At 37.1% G+C, this 17,660-nt stretch overlaps 1 protein-coding gene across 1 annotated transcript in view; it reads left to right on the top strand.

The window, feature by feature from the left end:
* Positions 1 to 16,082, top strand: part of LOC125854869 (ADP-ribosylation factor GTPase-activating protein AGD2-like) — a 24,478-nt gene extending 8,396 nt beyond the window's left edge. The window contains exons 5-19 of the mRNA XM_049534455.1: positions 3,014 to 3,076; positions 3,412 to 3,456; positions 3,585 to 3,650; positions 4,635 to 4,682; positions 4,780 to 4,875; positions 4,957 to 4,998; positions 10,027 to 10,242; positions 10,455 to 10,583; positions 11,459 to 11,671; positions 12,274 to 12,357; positions 12,433 to 12,705; positions 13,032 to 13,153; positions 13,564 to 13,651; positions 13,966 to 14,408; positions 15,633 to 16,082. Coding sequence (XP_049390412.1) covers positions 3,014 to 3,076; positions 3,412 to 3,456; positions 3,585 to 3,650; positions 4,635 to 4,682; positions 4,780 to 4,875; positions 4,957 to 4,998; positions 10,027 to 10,242; positions 10,455 to 10,583; positions 11,459 to 11,671; positions 12,274 to 12,357; positions 12,433 to 12,705; positions 13,032 to 13,153; positions 13,564 to 13,651; positions 13,966 to 14,408; positions 15,633 to 15,747 — 2,043 coding nt within the window. The 3' untranslated portion in view covers positions 15,748 to 16,082. The remainder of the gene's footprint in view (positions 1 to 3,013; positions 3,077 to 3,411; positions 3,457 to 3,584; positions 3,651 to 4,634; positions 4,683 to 4,779; positions 4,876 to 4,956; positions 4,999 to 10,026; positions 10,243 to 10,454; positions 10,584 to 11,458; positions 11,672 to 12,273; positions 12,358 to 12,432; positions 12,706 to 13,031; positions 13,154 to 13,563; positions 13,652 to 13,965; positions 14,409 to 15,632) is intronic.
* Positions 16,083 to 17,660: the final 1,578 nt, after the last annotated feature.

Here is a 17,660-nt window from a genome sequence, read left to right as displayed (position 1 = left end):
CCGACAAACCAGTTTGGAAATTGCATAGTAGGGGAGTTTTTACAGTAAAGTCTTGTTACTGGGAAAGAAACACCAACCACTCTTTGACAACATTTTGGCCCTGGAAATTAATATGGAAGATTAAGATCCCTCTAAAAGTTGCTTGCTTCACTTGGTTGGTAATTAGAAGAGCTTGTCTAACCCACGAAGTGCTACAAAGAAGAGGTATACAGATCTGCTCAAGGTGCTATATGTGTGAACAAGAGGCTGAAGTAAATGGCCATTTATTTTTGCATTGCAAGATGGCTACAGATCTGTGGAACATGTTCATTTGTAGACTCGGGGTTAATTGGACAATGCCCAGAACCACTTTTGAGGTACTAACACACTGGCAAGGAATTGGGAAGAGAGGATCAAAGGAAGATTGGTGGAAAAATGTACCTGCTTGCATTTGGTGGACACTATGGAAAGAAAGAAATGGAAGGTGCTTCGAGGGGAGGTCAAGCAGCTCCCAGATGATCAAGATGAAATGCCTTAGTCTTTTGTTTTTTTGGTGTAAGCAAGATTTAGTGGGGGAAGTAGATAGTGTAGTGGAGTTTATAGGCCAATTGTAAATTTTTGAAAATTTGTTTTTGGATTTGAGAATGATGGCACCCCCTGGGGGTTTGTAAATCCCTCCTCATCAATTTCTTGATGAGTTCTTTTGTGTGAATATAAAGTTACCTATTTCAAAAAAAAAAAAATATATAGATGATGAAGTACAGATAGTGGACTTTTAGGAGTTTTGTAATTAACTTCTTGTAATCATACGTTTGGAGGTGGCCAACATACCCTTAATGGGGAATACATGTTACCAGTTTCAAAGAAAAAAAAAAGGTTCTCTGATGAAATGTGATAAAAGAGAAATCTTCACAGCGGAGGCCTTCTATTACACATTCTTGAATATTGGAAAATGCTCAACTCAGTGGTCTTGGAAAATGCCCTAGAAAATCATAGCAGTCCTTAAAGTTGTTCGTTTTGGATGGATTGCAAGCTTGTATCCCTCAGAATTATCTGGAAAATGGCATGTCATTGTAACACGTGTCATAATTGTGAAAGAGAGTTGGAATATCCTAATGGTCTCTTTTTGTATCCATACCATTGAATGGTGGAATAGATTTCTAAATTCATTTGGTGTTCTGGTAATGCCTAAGACCCTATTCTGTTGGAGAGTAAGGAATGCTTGCTCATAAACACCTCAGAAGATATGGAATCCAAGACATGTGGGATGAAGTTAAGAGTAATGCAAGGATCAAAGTTGTAGATGGAAGCAAGACAATCTTCTGGAAAGATGAGTGGCATGAAAAGGGAAACCTGGAAGTACTTTTCCCAGACGTATACAATATAGTTCTGGGACAACACAATACTATAACAGAGTTATGGACAAATCAGGGCTGGAGCTACAATTTTAGAAGACAATTCAATGACTGGGAAATAGCAAGAGTGGCGGAATTTCTCAACACTGTGGAAGCTTTTAATGGGCTACAAACAGGGGAAGATGTTATGTGGTGGAAGGGAAATAGCAGAGGGGAATTCAAAGTTAACTCAGCCTACAAGTTGATGGATCAGAAAAACCAACAAACATACAGTTGGCCATGGAAACAAATATGGAGAAGCAGAATACCTCATAAAATCTCATGCTTCATAGGGTTATTGGCCAAAGAAGCTGCTCAGACTCAAGATAACTTGAAGAAAAGAGGGATAACCTTATGCTCTAGTTGTTTTCTTTGTGGGGAGGCATTAGAGACAATGAACCATTTGTTCCAACACTGCAAGTATACCCAACAACTATGGAGGATTTGTTTGAATCTCAAAGGCATCTCCTGGACCATTCCCAGGAAGGTCTCAGAGGCATTGAAGAGTTGGGAAGCAGCAGAGGTGAATGCAAAGGACAGAAACAAATGGAGAATTATCCATGCTAGTATATGGTGGACTATTTGGAAAGAAAGGAATTCTAGGTGTTTTGAGAGCATAGAGAATGATGTCCAGAAAGTCAAGTTAAACTGCATTTACTGTTATGTTTTTGGTGTAATCAAGTATACTCCAATGACACTATCAGTAATTGATGTTTTAGACTCAATATATACTGAAACAAGTGGAAAAGGAGACATCTGTATATAATGGTACAACCCATGTACTGTTTTGTGATATAATACAAAGTTACCTATTTCAAAAACAAAAAAAAAGATATGGAGTTCAGCATGAATTTGGCAGGTAATGTGCAGAGATCAATAATAGGTGCTCTGACTGAAGATCTAAGACTCTACACTGGCTGAAGTCCAAGTGATATTTGAGGCTCTTCACTGTCCGAAGTCCAAACGTGTACTCTTTTAAGTATTAACTTTGGTGTAATTTAAAACCTGTGGATGCTATAGATGTTCTGACGGATTGCATTGTCTTCCAACAAAGGAAAAAAGAGGAAATGATCAGTTTTCTTGTTTGCATATATTTAGCACCTACTTGGTTGTGCTTTGTAAGTAATATGCCATCACTTATTTTTTTTTAAAAAGAAATATGGAAAATGTCAGTAGAACTGTGAGAAATAAAAAAGAAAATCCAATTTTACTAAGAAAAACAAAGTTCTGTAAATCGCTCTCTTCAGCTCCATGGGCATAGCAACTTTGCGCTAAGTGGAACCACAATCATTCTCATCAAACACCAATCTTTCTGTTGTTTTAATTACACCAACCTTGTACACGATTAAGTTTTTGTATTATCACAAACTTGTTAACTAACCAAATTGATACTTCTGAGATGTTCATTAATTTTGTTTCATTTAAATGCCGTTGAAGTGGAGACATATAAGTAGAAAACTTGAACTTGCAATTTTATAACAAGCCATTAGGAGCTTTCGCTGGGATCGCAAAACAAAGTTGTTTCGGTACCTTCTGTAGTTGGATGTGCTAAGGTTGTCTGATTATGTCGCTCCATTTTATATCAATGTTTATTCTGATATAATTCTTTGAAAAAGTAAGGCAAGTTATACCTTTTGCAGGTAGAACATGTGCTGGTGGATCGTGTGAGCCAGTTTTTGTCTGTTGATTTGCGGGATGTAAAGGTGATCAAATTTGGCATTATTTCAATATTGTTGTTGAAATCTAGATTAAGCTTTCTCTATGTTTGCATTCATAGAATTAGGGAGCTGTTTTTTTTTTTTTGATAAGGTAAGCAATTTTATAAATAATGGGAAAATCCAATATACAAGTTGAATACCAAATGGTAGAGAACCTACAACACGACATAGCTCCCTACAGAACACCAATCCACTATATTTGGTGGCCAGCCTAACTTGAGCTGTAATTCTGTCAAATGGATGCCTCTGAGTGGATTTTGACATACAAGGGTTTGTACTTTGATGTCAATGTGTCTGATGACTCGTCTCTAATTTTGCAGGAATCCCGTCGCCGGTTTGATAAAGCTGCATCCACTTATGACCAGGTAATGGAGATGTCTCAATAGAAACAGGTGGAAAGCTGCTTTTTTAAATGCTAAGCAGATTTTTTTGGAAGATAACACTTCCAGTTCTTTTTGTTATTAATTTCACTCCTGAGTTGCTAAACTGCCAGGCACGTGAAAGGTTTTCTTCTCTGAAGAAGAATGCACGGGATGAAGTTGTTACTGAACTTGAAGAAGTAAGCCCTTTCTCTGAAAAAGGTTATCTTTGTGGATTATTCATCCTCATATGTGTATCTCTCTCTCTCTCTCTGCCTAACTTGATGAGGTGTAACCTAACACAAACTGATAAATGTTGCAAAAATTACCAACCAAAAGTGATTGGTATCCTGATAATTATGTGTCCAAATAACTTTATGTCCTAAAGAATCTCAAAATCTTGGTTGGCTTTAGGTCTTTTCTTATAGGACCCCTCTGAGGAATCATTTACATGCTTGTTTTCCTTGAGGAAAAAATAAATAGAGGTGAAAGGTGTTGCTTTGGGAGGAACTTGTAAGAGAATTCATCCTCATGAACATATCACGGATAAATACCCTTGTCCAACCACATCTTCCATAGTACTACCATTTTTTTATTTTATAGAAATTGTGTAGGTATAACAAGGGACAGGATGAGAAACTCATTTCTGTCATGCTTTAGGTGAAGAGCATCATCCATATTGCTACCAATAATTTTATAGGCAGGATATTAGATTAGGGAAAGGATAAATAAGCTCATGCTCTATTTCAAAAAAAAAAAGAAGAAACTCAACCTCATGCTTTTGGTAAAACACATCTTCCCTCCTTCTTTTGTGTCTCTGTGTGTTCTCCGGTTGTTGTAAAATGACCTTCACAAAAGAAAGAATGTTGATACATGTTCGGGTGAAGCTCGCCGAGGCCACTTATTGGTAGAGGCTTTTTCCTGAAGCATGTCTCAGAGCTTCTACATATATAGACATTGCTCCCAAGCCCAGGAAACAAATTGTAATGAATTAATGTTGAAGCATTTAACTTGTATATCATTCTGTTTTGATGCTAACAATATCCTATTCAGGTTTTTGTGAAGTATGTCCAACTTTCTGTATTCCCTCTGTTTTATATCAGTGCTTATCTGTCAAGGAAAACATTTGAAGTAATTAGGAGTCAAAACTAGGAATTGGAATTTTACAGCTTTTTCTGTGACAGGAGCTTCATAACTCAAAGTCCACTTTTGAGAGAAGCCGTTTCAATCTTGTATGTATAATGGATACAAGAATCTTTTCTACACTTTTTAGCAAGCATTCTTGCCTCGAGGTTCTAATTTATAGCCTTGTCGCCTCAAGGATTTCAGGTAAATGCTATCACAAATGTTGAAGCCAAAAAGAAGTACGAGTTCTTAGAATCCTTTAGTGCTATTATGGATGCACATCTGAGATACTTCAAGCTGGTATGATATTCTTTATCTTCTCTACGATGCAGTTATGTTTCCGTCATTAAACTAACAAATTTAATACTTGTTGAATGTAAGGGTCATGACTTATTGAGCCAGATGGAGCCGTTCATCCATCAGGTACCCATCATATGAGTTGTTTTTTTTCCTTATATTGTGATTGACTAGCTACTGACTGGAAAGAGGTAGTATCATCATGCTGCCATTTGTTCATTTTGGGTTTGACAGTATTGAAATGCTAGTTAAAGATAGATTTGTGAAAAATCAGCTAGTTGAAAATACAGTTAGGCTATGCTGATTAGTTAGTTAACTGAGCTGAATGGATTAAAGTGTAATTTAATTAGTCCAGCTGGCATGATTAATTGTTAGAAAGTAGTTAGTTGGTTAATGCAAAGATGCTTCTTGTATATGTATAAATAGAGCTCTGTTGTGCTGAATCAATCAGTTAGACAATTCCACAAAATATCTTCTTCATACCCTCCAATGGCTTCATCAACAAACACACTGTTTGTATGGATCATGACAGACAGACTACTGGTCCTCTCATGCTGCGATTTTATTCTTGTTTCTTACTAGTTACTTCTTTCTTGAGGATCTTTCATTGTTTTCCTGGTTCCTGGTTGGAATGTGTGTAAATTACATTTAAGGAGATTGATCTTTGCATAAAATAGCTTACTCATAGCTCTTAAGCGCTTCTTGGTTTTGTGCTTGCTTACTATTAAGATACTGCTGCCTCATTATCATGAAATTAATTTCTTGCCTTAACAAATCAATGAAAGTGAAATTAATATCATGGAATGTGAGGGGGATAAATGGGGGTGGTTAGAGGGGCATTGTCAGGAAACTACTACATCACGGGATACCAATATTTGTATTATAGTTGAAACAAAACTAGAAGGGCCAATTGATGGAGTGATACAGACTACAGAGTATATGGGATAACAGATGGATGGGAGAATTTCTTAAAGAGGCAATAGGGAGCCGTGGGGGAATTGTAGTCCTCTGGGATGAAAGGGTGTGGACAGGAGAAATGGTGGAGGTTGTTGATCAAAGTATTACTCGGAAGTTCACGGGGGTAAATGAGGATTTCAGGTGGCACATTACTGCAGTCTATGCGGATTGTAATAGAGTGATCAGGAAGACACTATGGGAGGAATTGTTAGCCATTAGAAGCAGGTATGCTGGGCCATGGATAGTGTAGATGACTTTAATGCCATCAGATTTACCTCAGAAAGAACAAACTGTATGAGACTTAGTGGTGCAATTAGAGCTGATTGATCCTCCTTTATTTGGGGAATCATATACTTGTAGGAGAGGGGAAAACCACAAAACTACCTCAAGGATTGATAGGTTCCTACATTGCGCACAATTGGGGGGGGGGGGGGGGGGGNGGGAGGGGGGTTCTCAGATCAAGGAAGATGTGCTACTAAAGTTAAACTTCAGATCACAATCATATGCTTTGATATGTGGGGATTGGGAATGGAAGAAATTTGACTTCAAATTTGAATCGTGGTGGCTGGAAGTGGAGGGTTCAAAGATAAAAGTAAAGGAGTGGTGGAATTCTTTCAGTGTTGAAGGAAGAGGAAGGAAGAGCAGGCTCCATACTAGCTAAAAAGATGAAGTGCTAAAGGCTAAGCTGAAAGAATGGAGCAGGGATCACAAAGGTAACCAGAAACAGAGAAAAGAAGGCATTTTGAACCATATAGCAAGCTGGGAAAGCACATAAAACACAGAGTTCTCACTGATGCTGAAGTTCTTCAAAAGACAAATCTGGCCATGGAATTTGATGAGGTAGCCAAGAATGAGGAGATAGCTTGGAAAGAAAGGTCCAGGATACCATGGCTGAAACATGGTGACAAAAACACAAAGTTCTTCCATAGAATTGCAACTTCACACAGGAGGTTCAACTCTATGGAACAACTTCATGTGGAAAGAGTCATGGTGAAGGATCCTGTCTTGATCAATGAGGCATTTCAGAATTTTTACATGAACTTATACAAAGAGTCTGAACAATGCAGGCCTGATCTTAATATACTGGATGTTACTGTGATTTCTGAGGAAGAACAGACCTGGCTCCAAAGACCTTTTGAAGAGGATGAAATATAGGAAAGTATTAGAATGTGTGCTATGGAGAAGCCATCTGGTCCAGATGGCTTTCCAATGATCTTCTTTCAGACTTTTTGGGAGGTACTGAAGGGAGACATAATCAACACTCTTATCATTTTTCCACTCAAATCTGAACTTTGGAAAGAGTTCCAATGCAACTTTCATACCTCTAATCCCTAAAGTGGTTGGAGCCTCAGAGCTGAAGGATTATAGGCCAATCAGTCTTACAGGATGTGTGTACAGGATCATTGCTAAGCTACTGGCAGAAAGGCTTAAGAAGGTGGTGAGCAAATTGGTTAATAAAAATCAGATGGCCTTTGTAAGCGAGAGACAAATAATGGATGCTGCTTTGATAGCTAGTGAATGTATTTATTGAAGATGGAACTGCAGGTCTACTATGTAAGTTGGACATCCAGAAATCTTAACTGGTCCTTCTTACTAAACATTTTGAAACAAATGGACTTTGGCAGTAAATGGTTGAAATGGATAGAAGTGTGCATCAAGATAGTGAGATTCTCAGTCCTATTAAATGAGAACCAGTTGGTTATTTTCCTTTAGAAAGAGTACCGAGACAAGGGGACCTTCTAGCAATGGAAGGTTTTGATAGTATGATGAGAATAGCTACACAACGTAGATGGATCAGAGGCTTTCATATTGGAGACAATACTAGGGGGTGAGGTGGAAAAGAGATCAGTACCTATTATATGCAGATGATACTTTTATCATGTGTGAACCAGAGGCAAAGCAACTGCACTATATCAGATTGATCTTGATTCTTCCTGAAGCAGTATCAGGCCTAAAGGTCAACTGGGGGAAAAACAGTCTGATTCCGTTCAAAGATGTACGCCAGATTCTAAGACTGGCAAATATCTTGGGGTGCAAAATTGAGGGACCACCAACCACATACTTGGGTATGCCCTCAGGGAGCAAACAGAAAACACTGGAGATATGGGATGGGATCCCGGAGAAAGCAGAAAAGAAGTTGGCTAGATGGTAGATTCTGATTAACACTCTCTTGGATTCCCTCCCTACTTATGTTATGTCTTTTTTCTCAATGCCTTCAGAAGTTGTCAAAAAGCTGGACAGACTTACTAGAAACATCCTGTGGCAAGGGGGTAAAGAAGGCAAGGGTAATTACCTGGTGAAATGGAATACTGTAATGTTGAGCAAAGGAAGAAGAGCTCTGAGCAAGGCTGACAATGGACCGGGTTTGGGATCACTGGACCGGGAAATGCCAGTCCGGTGGTCCCGTACCCGGTCCGTTGCCAGCCTTAGTCACAAACCCTTATGGATGGGAGTGTGGAGAAGTATCAGAACTTAATGGAAGAAAATCTGATTCTCAAAGTGGGAAATGACAACGAGTTCAAGTTTTGTAGAGATGGTTGGATTGATCAAACTCCTCTGAGTGAATCATTTCCAGATCTCTTCTCAATTCAATTTGTAACAATCCTGACATCAGGGTATGTGAATGCTGGTCTGCAAAAGCGTGGGATCTCTTTTTCAGAAGGCTACTGAATGATTGAGAAGTGGATAACCTTGACGCAAATGCACCAGATAGGGTCATTTGGAAACACAAGGATTGAAAGGTCACAGGTGCATACAAGAGAGTGATACAAGGGGTCTGGAGGTGGGAGAGGTTTGATTCCTACAAAACTGAAATGTTCCACTTGGCTAGTGATCAAAAGAGCTTGCCTAACTCAAGAAGTTCTTCGGAAGAAAGGCATGCCACTAGTTCCTAGATGTTTTCTATGCAACCTGACAGGGGAGACAAATAGCCACATATTTCTACACTGCAAGCTTATAGCACAACTCCGGGAACTTTTTCTTAACATCATCAGCTCTAGTTGGACCATGCCAGAACACACATCTGACACGCTCAGCTACTGGATCAGAAGAGGGGGAAGCAAGATTCAGAAGAGGTGGTGAAAGTTGATTCCATCATGTATATGATGGCCTGTGTGGAAGGGAAGAAATGGAAGATGTTTTGAAGATAGATCCAATTCTTTTTTTTTTTTGATAGAACGATTGATCCAATTCTATCCACAAAGTAAAATGGAATTGTTTAGTATATTTACTTTTTTGGTGTAAACGATTGTGTATAGTGGATGTAGATCAAAATGTAGATTTAATAGGAAATCTATAATTGTGGCTTTGAAGATGGTTAGCACGTCCTAATGTTGAAGAATACAAATTTACCAAAAAAAAAAAAAAAAGAAGATACTACTGCCTCATTTAGAAGTTGTCACCAAAAGATCGGGGAGACGGCAATAGTTATCTTTACTTTTAAATTTTTTTTGATAAGGAGGGAGATGTCTATTTTATTTTAGAAAATACATTACCTTCATACTGAGAGAGAGGGAGAGAGAGAGAGAGTTGCTCACGTGCTGATTACTAATGATGTCAATCTTGACCCTTTCTTGGGTGATTAACCTTCCTCGCCAAAGTTGACGAAGTCGAGCTTATGTGAGCATTGGGCTGGTTGGGGATTTGATGTTTATTTGCTGTGCTTTTCTCACTTCTTTTGCCCTTTCTTTTTTCTTCCAATCCAATCACTGCAAAGTTTCTTGAAGGAGAAAATGCATGGTCTCTGGTATAAAAGATACTTTACTAGTACCTCAGTTTAAGGACATAACCTGAGTATATATAGATGACTGTTCAGAAATATGTGTATATTGGTGGAAGCTTATTTAGGATGAATTTTGAATGAGTTGGGTCATGACTCACGACAGGTTGCTCGGCCAATTATGGTCTAAGCCATGGTTAACCAGCATTGGATAGGTTGGCCATGATCCATTTGTCTACCTAACCTTCTTCAATTCACACAAATGTTAGTATGTTACCCAGCTCTCTCATTTTCCACCTTTACTCATAACCTTCAGATCAGTCTGTCTTGCATTACTTTTTTTGCTGCATTTATAAGCATAAAATGGGTGATTTTTGCAGCTTGCTTGATTAATGACATTGATTAGAAATTTGAGTTTGTGTTTGATATCTTTCTTCTTTTTGCATATTTTTGGTGCTAATGTTAACTCCATAAATCAGGTTTTGACATATGCCCAGCAGTCGAAGGAACAGGCCAGCATAGAACAAGATAAACTTGCCAAAAGAATCCAAGAGTTCAGGACACAAGCTGAGCTGAATCATTTGCGGGGATCCAGTAACCTTGGTACTTCAACTAGTTCTATAGCCTCAAATGGTGTTGGTATGAATTCAGACAAACATATAGAAGCAATTATGCAGTCCAGTGCAGAAGGAGCGGTACGTAATATAACAAGCGTTAACATGTTAGAAAAAAGTATTATAACAATGATATTCTGTCTGCTATCTGTCTATCTTGGGGTTGAGATCTCTACAATAGATATAGCACTTGTTTAAATGTAGGAACACCTGAAATATCTCCTGATTTCCTTGATAAATTTTTTCCAGATGCTAGATGTTAAAGTATGGATGTTTTTTGTACATTCTTCCAGGTTCAAACAATTAAGCAGGGATATCTTTTGAAAAGATCTTCTAGTTTGAGGGCAGATTGGAAGAGACGGTTCTTTGTACTTGACAGTCTTGGCAATTTGTACTATTACAGGATCAAGGGTGCACAGATGGTATGGTTTATTATTTTCACCTTCCTGCATTAGTCATTGTCATGCCTCTATTTTGCGTCAGACTTCTTTTTTTCAATGTTTTCCGCAGACACCTAATGTGAATCAATCCGTGCTTGTTTAATTTAATTTCTGTATGTCTATTTACATAAAAGTCAAGTGTGATTAATTCATCTCAAGTGTAATGATTAGTGTAATAAAGTAGATTTGTGAAGTATAATCATTTGGAGTGATGTGGGAGAAAAATCTAAAGGGCAGGCATATGAAGTTGCTGATTCTTCGACTTTCTCGGACATCTTCATGAGTAGGTTTACTTCTACATGAACTTCTGATTGTTGCCAACTATATTATGTATTTCAAAAGCTAATGTTTGTGGACAATTGGCAAGTCAACATGAATTTACTTTGATGAGAGAGAACAACTGAAGTATGTCTATATTTGCTGATATAGATGGGTATCATTGGCATGCTACATGACCATCTATAAGGCATCCTTTGCCAGCTCACTCAAGAGAGTATTGTTTGATTTCACCGACATAGCATCATAGCAGGGGAAAGTTGTCTTTTGGAAAAATGGTATTTGAAAAATCTGGCACCTGATTCTTTTGTTCTGTAGTAACCTCTCTATTCAAAACTGTGAAGTACTTTACAGCTCTAAACTTGAACTTTTTGAAAGGAAATTTGACACAAAGTTATACAAACTAAAAGTACTTTATGGTACTTTCGATCACTTTGGAAAGCACTTCTATTTAGTGTAAAAAGTACACTTTTCTCAACTCTGATGGATTTTGACTTACACAGTGCTAGAGCATTTTTGGGATGAAAGTGTTTCCAGGACACTCTTTTGCTTACTCCATTTATTTTTTATCTTATTGCCAGGGCTCCCCATCATCTCACCCTTCTGGTGTTGATAACCATAGCAGTGTATTTGGCAGATTTCGGACAAAGTACAGGTCGTCATCCACTGGAGAAGAAAATTTAGGTTGTCGTACTGTTGATCTTCATACTTCTACAATAAAACTGGATGCGGAGGACACAGACCTGAGGCTTTGCTTCAGAATTATTTCACCATTAAAATCTTATACATTGCAGGTAAAGTATAGAATAGTCGATCTTTGTACTCAGTGCTTAAATTGATATATCAAGTTTAGAAGGGAAGAACATCTCAAAGAAGAATGATTTAAGAGTTACCTAATGTTTTGAACTGTTTTAGTGTGATCTTCTTTTCTTGTCTACAATAGAAGTTTGAATTTCTTGGTATACTAGTGCTTTGATGCATTGGATCCATTTAAATTTTAATGGAAGGAAGAAATGACATAGTAAGCTAGTATCAAGAAGTGTTTGACTTGATATATTGTTATTGTTTCATTTGGCTACTTCTCTTTTACTCAATTTGTTTCAGTTTCTCATTTTCTAAGCTTATGCACCGTATGTTTTATTTTAGACTTCATCTCGCTAATAAAACTATAAAAGTACTGGCAACTGTGTTTATCTAGTCTTGTGCTTTGACATTTTGTTAGGAATCAATGTGCTAAACAATAGTCACAATTGGCTTCTTTATTTGCTTCAGCAGAAAGAACCACAAACAGTACAAACTCTTTTGCAGTTGGACTAATGTGTTACCAGATTCGACGACACTTTAGCAAGGGCTGATCCACCATATATAACTATTTCCCTTTATTTTCCACTGGCAGGCTGAAAGTGAAGCTGAACGAGTTGACTGGATGAATAAAATCACCGGAGTAATTGTGTCCCTTCTGAATTCTCATCTACAGAAGGTTGAACCTTGAAATCTAGTTTTCTGTAGAAAATGATTTTCTAAAGTCACCTTGAGCATCGTCTTGTCTTTGCAGTTTGATGCTAGTAAAAATGACATTGATAGTAGCAACAATACCTATGCTGGTTCTTTGAATGTTCAAGGGTTTGTTAATGATGAAAATGCTCTAGCTTCCATAAGAGTCAATCAGCCTGATTCTGTTTCTAAGATTCTCAGAGAAGTTCCTGGAAATGACAAGTGCTCTGACTGTGGTGCTTCAGAGCCTGATTGGGCTTCTCTAAATCTTGGCATCCTAATTTGTATAGAATGCTCGGGCATTCATCGGAACCTTGGTGTTCATATCTCAAAGGTATATCTTTATCCATGTTGAAATTTCTTTGTTCCTCTTGTCTACAAACATCTGCCTTGTTAAAAAAAAAGATTAATTCCATTTAGTTCACGGTGTTTGTTCAATTTTGTACTGGTCCACATGCATTTATATTTGAGAATATGAGTATTTTCATTACTTTCATGACAATGCACGATTCGTTCTGGAAGGTTAGTAGCTATTGGATCTTTTTTGGAAATGTATTTTGAAGTATAACTTGTTTTCAGTTGCTGCCCCAGAAAGTAACAAAATGAAAGATCTATGGGCCTGTTGAGTTGATTGATATTTGCGATACTTATCATTTGCAGGTAAGGTCCATAACATTAGATGTCAGGGTTTGGGAGCCTACCATCTTGGATCTATTCCGCACATTGGGTAATTCTTATTGTAACTCGGTGTGGGAGGAGCTGCTTCAACTTCCAAGTGACGGGTATGTACCCTTAGTTGATATAGACTAGAAAGTCATTCTTGCATGGGTATAGATTTCTATAGATCTTGTATGTTTATTGATATTTGGGTTCAGATTTAATGTGAAAAGTCCTCCCCCAGCCAAGAAAAGACGAAATGTTGAGAGATATCAAAGATCACAAAATTCCAACTTTACAGTTCCCAGGATTATGTCCACGCTTCTATTCATTCTTCAATTGAACTAGTTAATATACAGTCTATTTTTCCATTATAATTTGACATTCTATCTGGGTCAGCCTATCTATCCAGTACACATTGTCGGATAGATAATGTTCCCACGTGCCATGATGATATAACATGCATTTAAGTCAAATATTTTTATAAATTATGTTTTGTTGGTGTTAGCTCATGTTGAATGATTAATTCATTCAGATTAACAAATGTTGATGCTATTCAATCTGCTTCCAAGCCAAGCCCCAAAGATGCCTTTCATGAAAAGGAGAAATATATTTTGGCAAAGGTATACTTTCTTGCATGTTTTAAGGGCTTTTCTCCATGTTATACATTTTATCCCTTGTGCTAAGCTTGATCATCCATCAACTCGGTCCTCTTGTTTTTCCATGGAATTCTACAAAGAGAATCTCATGATCATTTGTCTGTTGTTTCATTAGTAATGGAGGTCCGATGGAGAAACAGTGTGTCTTCCCACTTACTGTGAAAGAACTATTTAAAGAAGTTTGGTTTTAAGTTGCTGTGCGGAAATTTCTATGAATTAAGAATACCTGCTAAGCTCGTGTGAATATATGCGATATTAACTTGCTTCATGTTATCCAGTATGTTGAAAAACAGGTTGTGAATAAAGAAGCTTTTGCACCGTACAGCAATCGTGCCACCCTCATTTGGGAAGCAGTCAGGAGTAATAACGTGAAGGACGTGTACCGAATTATTGTAGTGTCAGATGTGAATATAATCAACACTACCAATGATGAGGTCGAGGATGCTACAATGCACCATGAAATTCATGAAAATGATTCAAAACTAGGCCTTCAGGATTCCCAAAAGAAACATCAAAACCCAGCAGCCTGTCAGGGAATCAAGCTTTGCCTTCAAGGCTGTTCTTTGTTACATCTAGCCTGCAATGGGGAAACTCCAGTGATGCTTGAACTTCTACTGCAATTTGGTTCAGATATAAATAGGCGTGATTTTCATGGAAGGACTCCTCTACAACATTGCATTGGCAATGGAAGACACCACTTGGCTAAATTTTTGCTTAGAAGGTGATATATTTAATTCAGAATCAATTTTATGCAGCATGATTTGTAGGCAATTTAATAGTCTGACCGCTCAGCGACATATCTTTCTATTAGTTATCTCAGTATTTAAGCACCCAAGGGTGTGGCCTAGTGGTCAATGAAATGGTTGAGAACCATGAGTTCTCAAGTTCAAATCCCAACAGAGACAAAAACCACTAGGTGATTTCATCCCATATGTCCTACCAGCCTTGGTGGATAGAGTCACCTAGTACTTGTTGCTGGTGGAAGGTCGCAAGTATCACCAGGGTCATAAAAAAAAAGGTTTTCCCAGTATTTAATTTGCTTACATTATCTCTGCATTTAGATCTATAGTTCTTTTCCAGGATACGTGTCTGTGTGAATTAAACAACAGATGCAGGTGATAGGATACATACAGCTAATAAGCATGCAAGTTTTAGGTTATAACTACATGTATATAACTTTCTCGCCGCCTCTTGACATAAATAATGAGCATTCCTTTGGTTTTAAGGATGGATACCATTATTTGAAGGTTAGATTAGGCAAAATTCTGGTTGTTAGATTTCCATCTACCCTTGTCTTTCGGTGATAATGCTCAGTTTATGCTGAAGAGAAGGATCACTTCATGGTATTATACATATTTTCCAGTTTATCATGTACTTGAGGCTTCAAGGTCTAAGCACTCCACTTCAGCAAACCAAATTGGAGTCCCACATGCATATGTTAATTTGTAGGCAAAGATATCCAAGATAGCTTGTTAATATTTACAAGTCCCTTTAGCTTTCATTGGTGATATCATCCCAATAGTTACTTTACATCACAACCAGGAGTTTTCATCCCTTGATACATCCAGTAGTAGCCTCTGGAACAATTCCTCAACAGTCAGCCTTTGATCTCATCCAATAGTTACTTCTTTCTCTTCACAACTAACTACAGTTGGTTGGATTCGAAACATGATTCAGCTGGTATTGGTGAACTCTTTATTGGCAGGATGCTTCAAGATTTCTTGTGGGCATCAGTCAGTAGCTGTGAAATAAGCTTTCCTTACATCCATTGCCTAGTTTTCCTCCAAGTTTCTGATTTTACGTTCTCTACTAGCTCTCTTTTGTTACTGAAAGTACTCGTGGCTTCCAATTTCAAAGGGATTCATGTTGAGCCTATGCTTTGTAAACGTAACATCAACTCTTTTTTTTCGAGTCTCTTATGTTTTTCCTCTTTGTATGTGTTCAGAGGTGCTCGTGCGTCAATCAAGGATTATGGTGGACTCAGCGCCCTTGATAGGGCCATGGAGATGGGTGCAATCAAAGATGAGGAGTTATTTCTCCTGCTTACTAAGAGTGAGTGAAATGGGGCAGGTGCTTTTAACTGGTAGCTCTATAAGCTTCCATCTTCTTCATTTTGTAAAGCATGCTGTTCTATAATGCTTACCATCTCTCCTCTAACACGTTGAAACTCAATTCGCCTCTCCCCCTTTCCCTCTCTCCGATTTTCCTTGATGATGTGTGAAGTTCCTGAAAGAATCAAGAATCAGTGCACAGTTCTACAAATACTTTGGCATTCATAATTTTTTAATCAACCACTGTAATGTTATGGGTAGATTTGTAGAAGTTTTAATGATCAGGTGTAGCAAATCTGCATATTCTGATTTATTGATCAAGAAAGTTATTGGAGTTGTTTCCTAGTAAGTTGTTAACTTGGTCTTTTTGCCTTTCTTGTTTTTATTTCTTTTTATTTTCAAAGGGACAGAATTGGCGCGTGGGGGATCTAAGTTTAGAGTCGATAAAATAATAACTACACCTTAGTCCCAAACAAGTTCAGCAGTTATATGAATTTTCATTCTGCAAGTCTACATATTTTGGTGTTACAAGACTGAGATGCGTGGTACCTTGAGTTCATCCAAATGTTAGCCATATACACATTTTTATTTTCTCTCTCACTTGGTGTCCCGTATTCACTCTAGAACCTCGACTAATCTGGATTTGTGTCGGGTAAGGAAAAGCTCTCCTATTAGTACCATGATTATTTTCATTCCTAAGGTACGATTACGAATATGAGATTTCTAAATAAGGGTGTGTTTGGTACAAAGGAAAAGTTTTTCAGAAAAATAAGTGGGTTTTTTTACTTATTTTTCTTGTGTTTAGCATTTAAACAAAAAAAAATAAATTAAAATATTTATATATAATCTAGACAAATACTATGGAAGTTTGGGGTGGTAGTAGGGTGGTGGAGATGGGGGCTACAAGGATGGATGTGAAGATAAAATGTATTGGAAGGTGGGGAAGACACAATCAATGTGAAATACTATTTGTAGAACTTGTTTTCCTACTTTTACTAGAAAAGTCATTTTTCTTCTTTTTTAAAAAAAAAGTATTTTCATAGAGAGCCTTTTTCAGTTAATAAATAATGGCATGGATGAACCTTTTCTTAAATGGAAATAGCATAGATGAGCTAAATTTTAACGAATGATATAGATGAGCTTTTTTTTTAAGTTCGATGACATATTTAATCCTTTGAGCGAACAACTAATAAAGAAATGTACCAAGTTCTTCATAAACAATAGGCACCTAACTCAATGATATGGAATACAAGAACTACCAAAGTGTTGAATATATTAATTGAAATAATAATAATTTTAAAATTCCTATTATTCCTATATGAAAATAGGGGACCTAAATGAAATCATGTATAACTTCATGCCTTTTGCCGCCCAAAATAATATAATTAAGGCCCTCAATTTTGACATTTGACTTTATGTATTATGAGATTCTAATGTTTTTGTCTCCAATCTTCATTAAATACCCGCGCAAAGCGCGGGAATTTAATATCACGAAATTTATAAAATAATATTTAAAACCTATCAGGCATTAAAACTAAAACTCTATATTATCTTGCATACAAGATTACGTGGTAACAAACATTAATAATGTAAAGGAAAATGAAAATTACTACATCTTATCATTTAGCCTTAATAACATAAGCATAAATTATAAATTAATGATTGTAAAAATACATATCATGATTTGTATAATAAGCAATAGTGTCAGTGAGCCACTCAACATGAGCAAAGTATACAAATATTTAATTGGGAAGAAGAAGAAGAGGAGGTTTAGAATTTTTGTTATGTTAAAATGAGAGGAAATCCCTCTATTTATAGACAACAAATGGTAGTATGAATAAATGTTTATTGTGCTTTATCAGAAAGGTTACATCTATTTGGAAAAGTTGCAACCCTTCGAAAAGGTCATAATCTTTCATAAA

This window comes from Solanum stenotomum, chromosome 2, assembly GCF_019186545.1.
Source record: "Solanum stenotomum isolate F172 chromosome 2, ASM1918654v1, whole genome shotgun sequence".
NCBI classification, from domain to species: domain Eukaryota; kingdom Viridiplantae; phylum Streptophyta; class Magnoliopsida; order Solanales; family Solanaceae; genus Solanum; species Solanum stenotomum.
The sequence above is the reverse complement of the archived record's forward strand: the minus strand, read 5'-3'. Positions and strand labels throughout refer to the sequence as shown.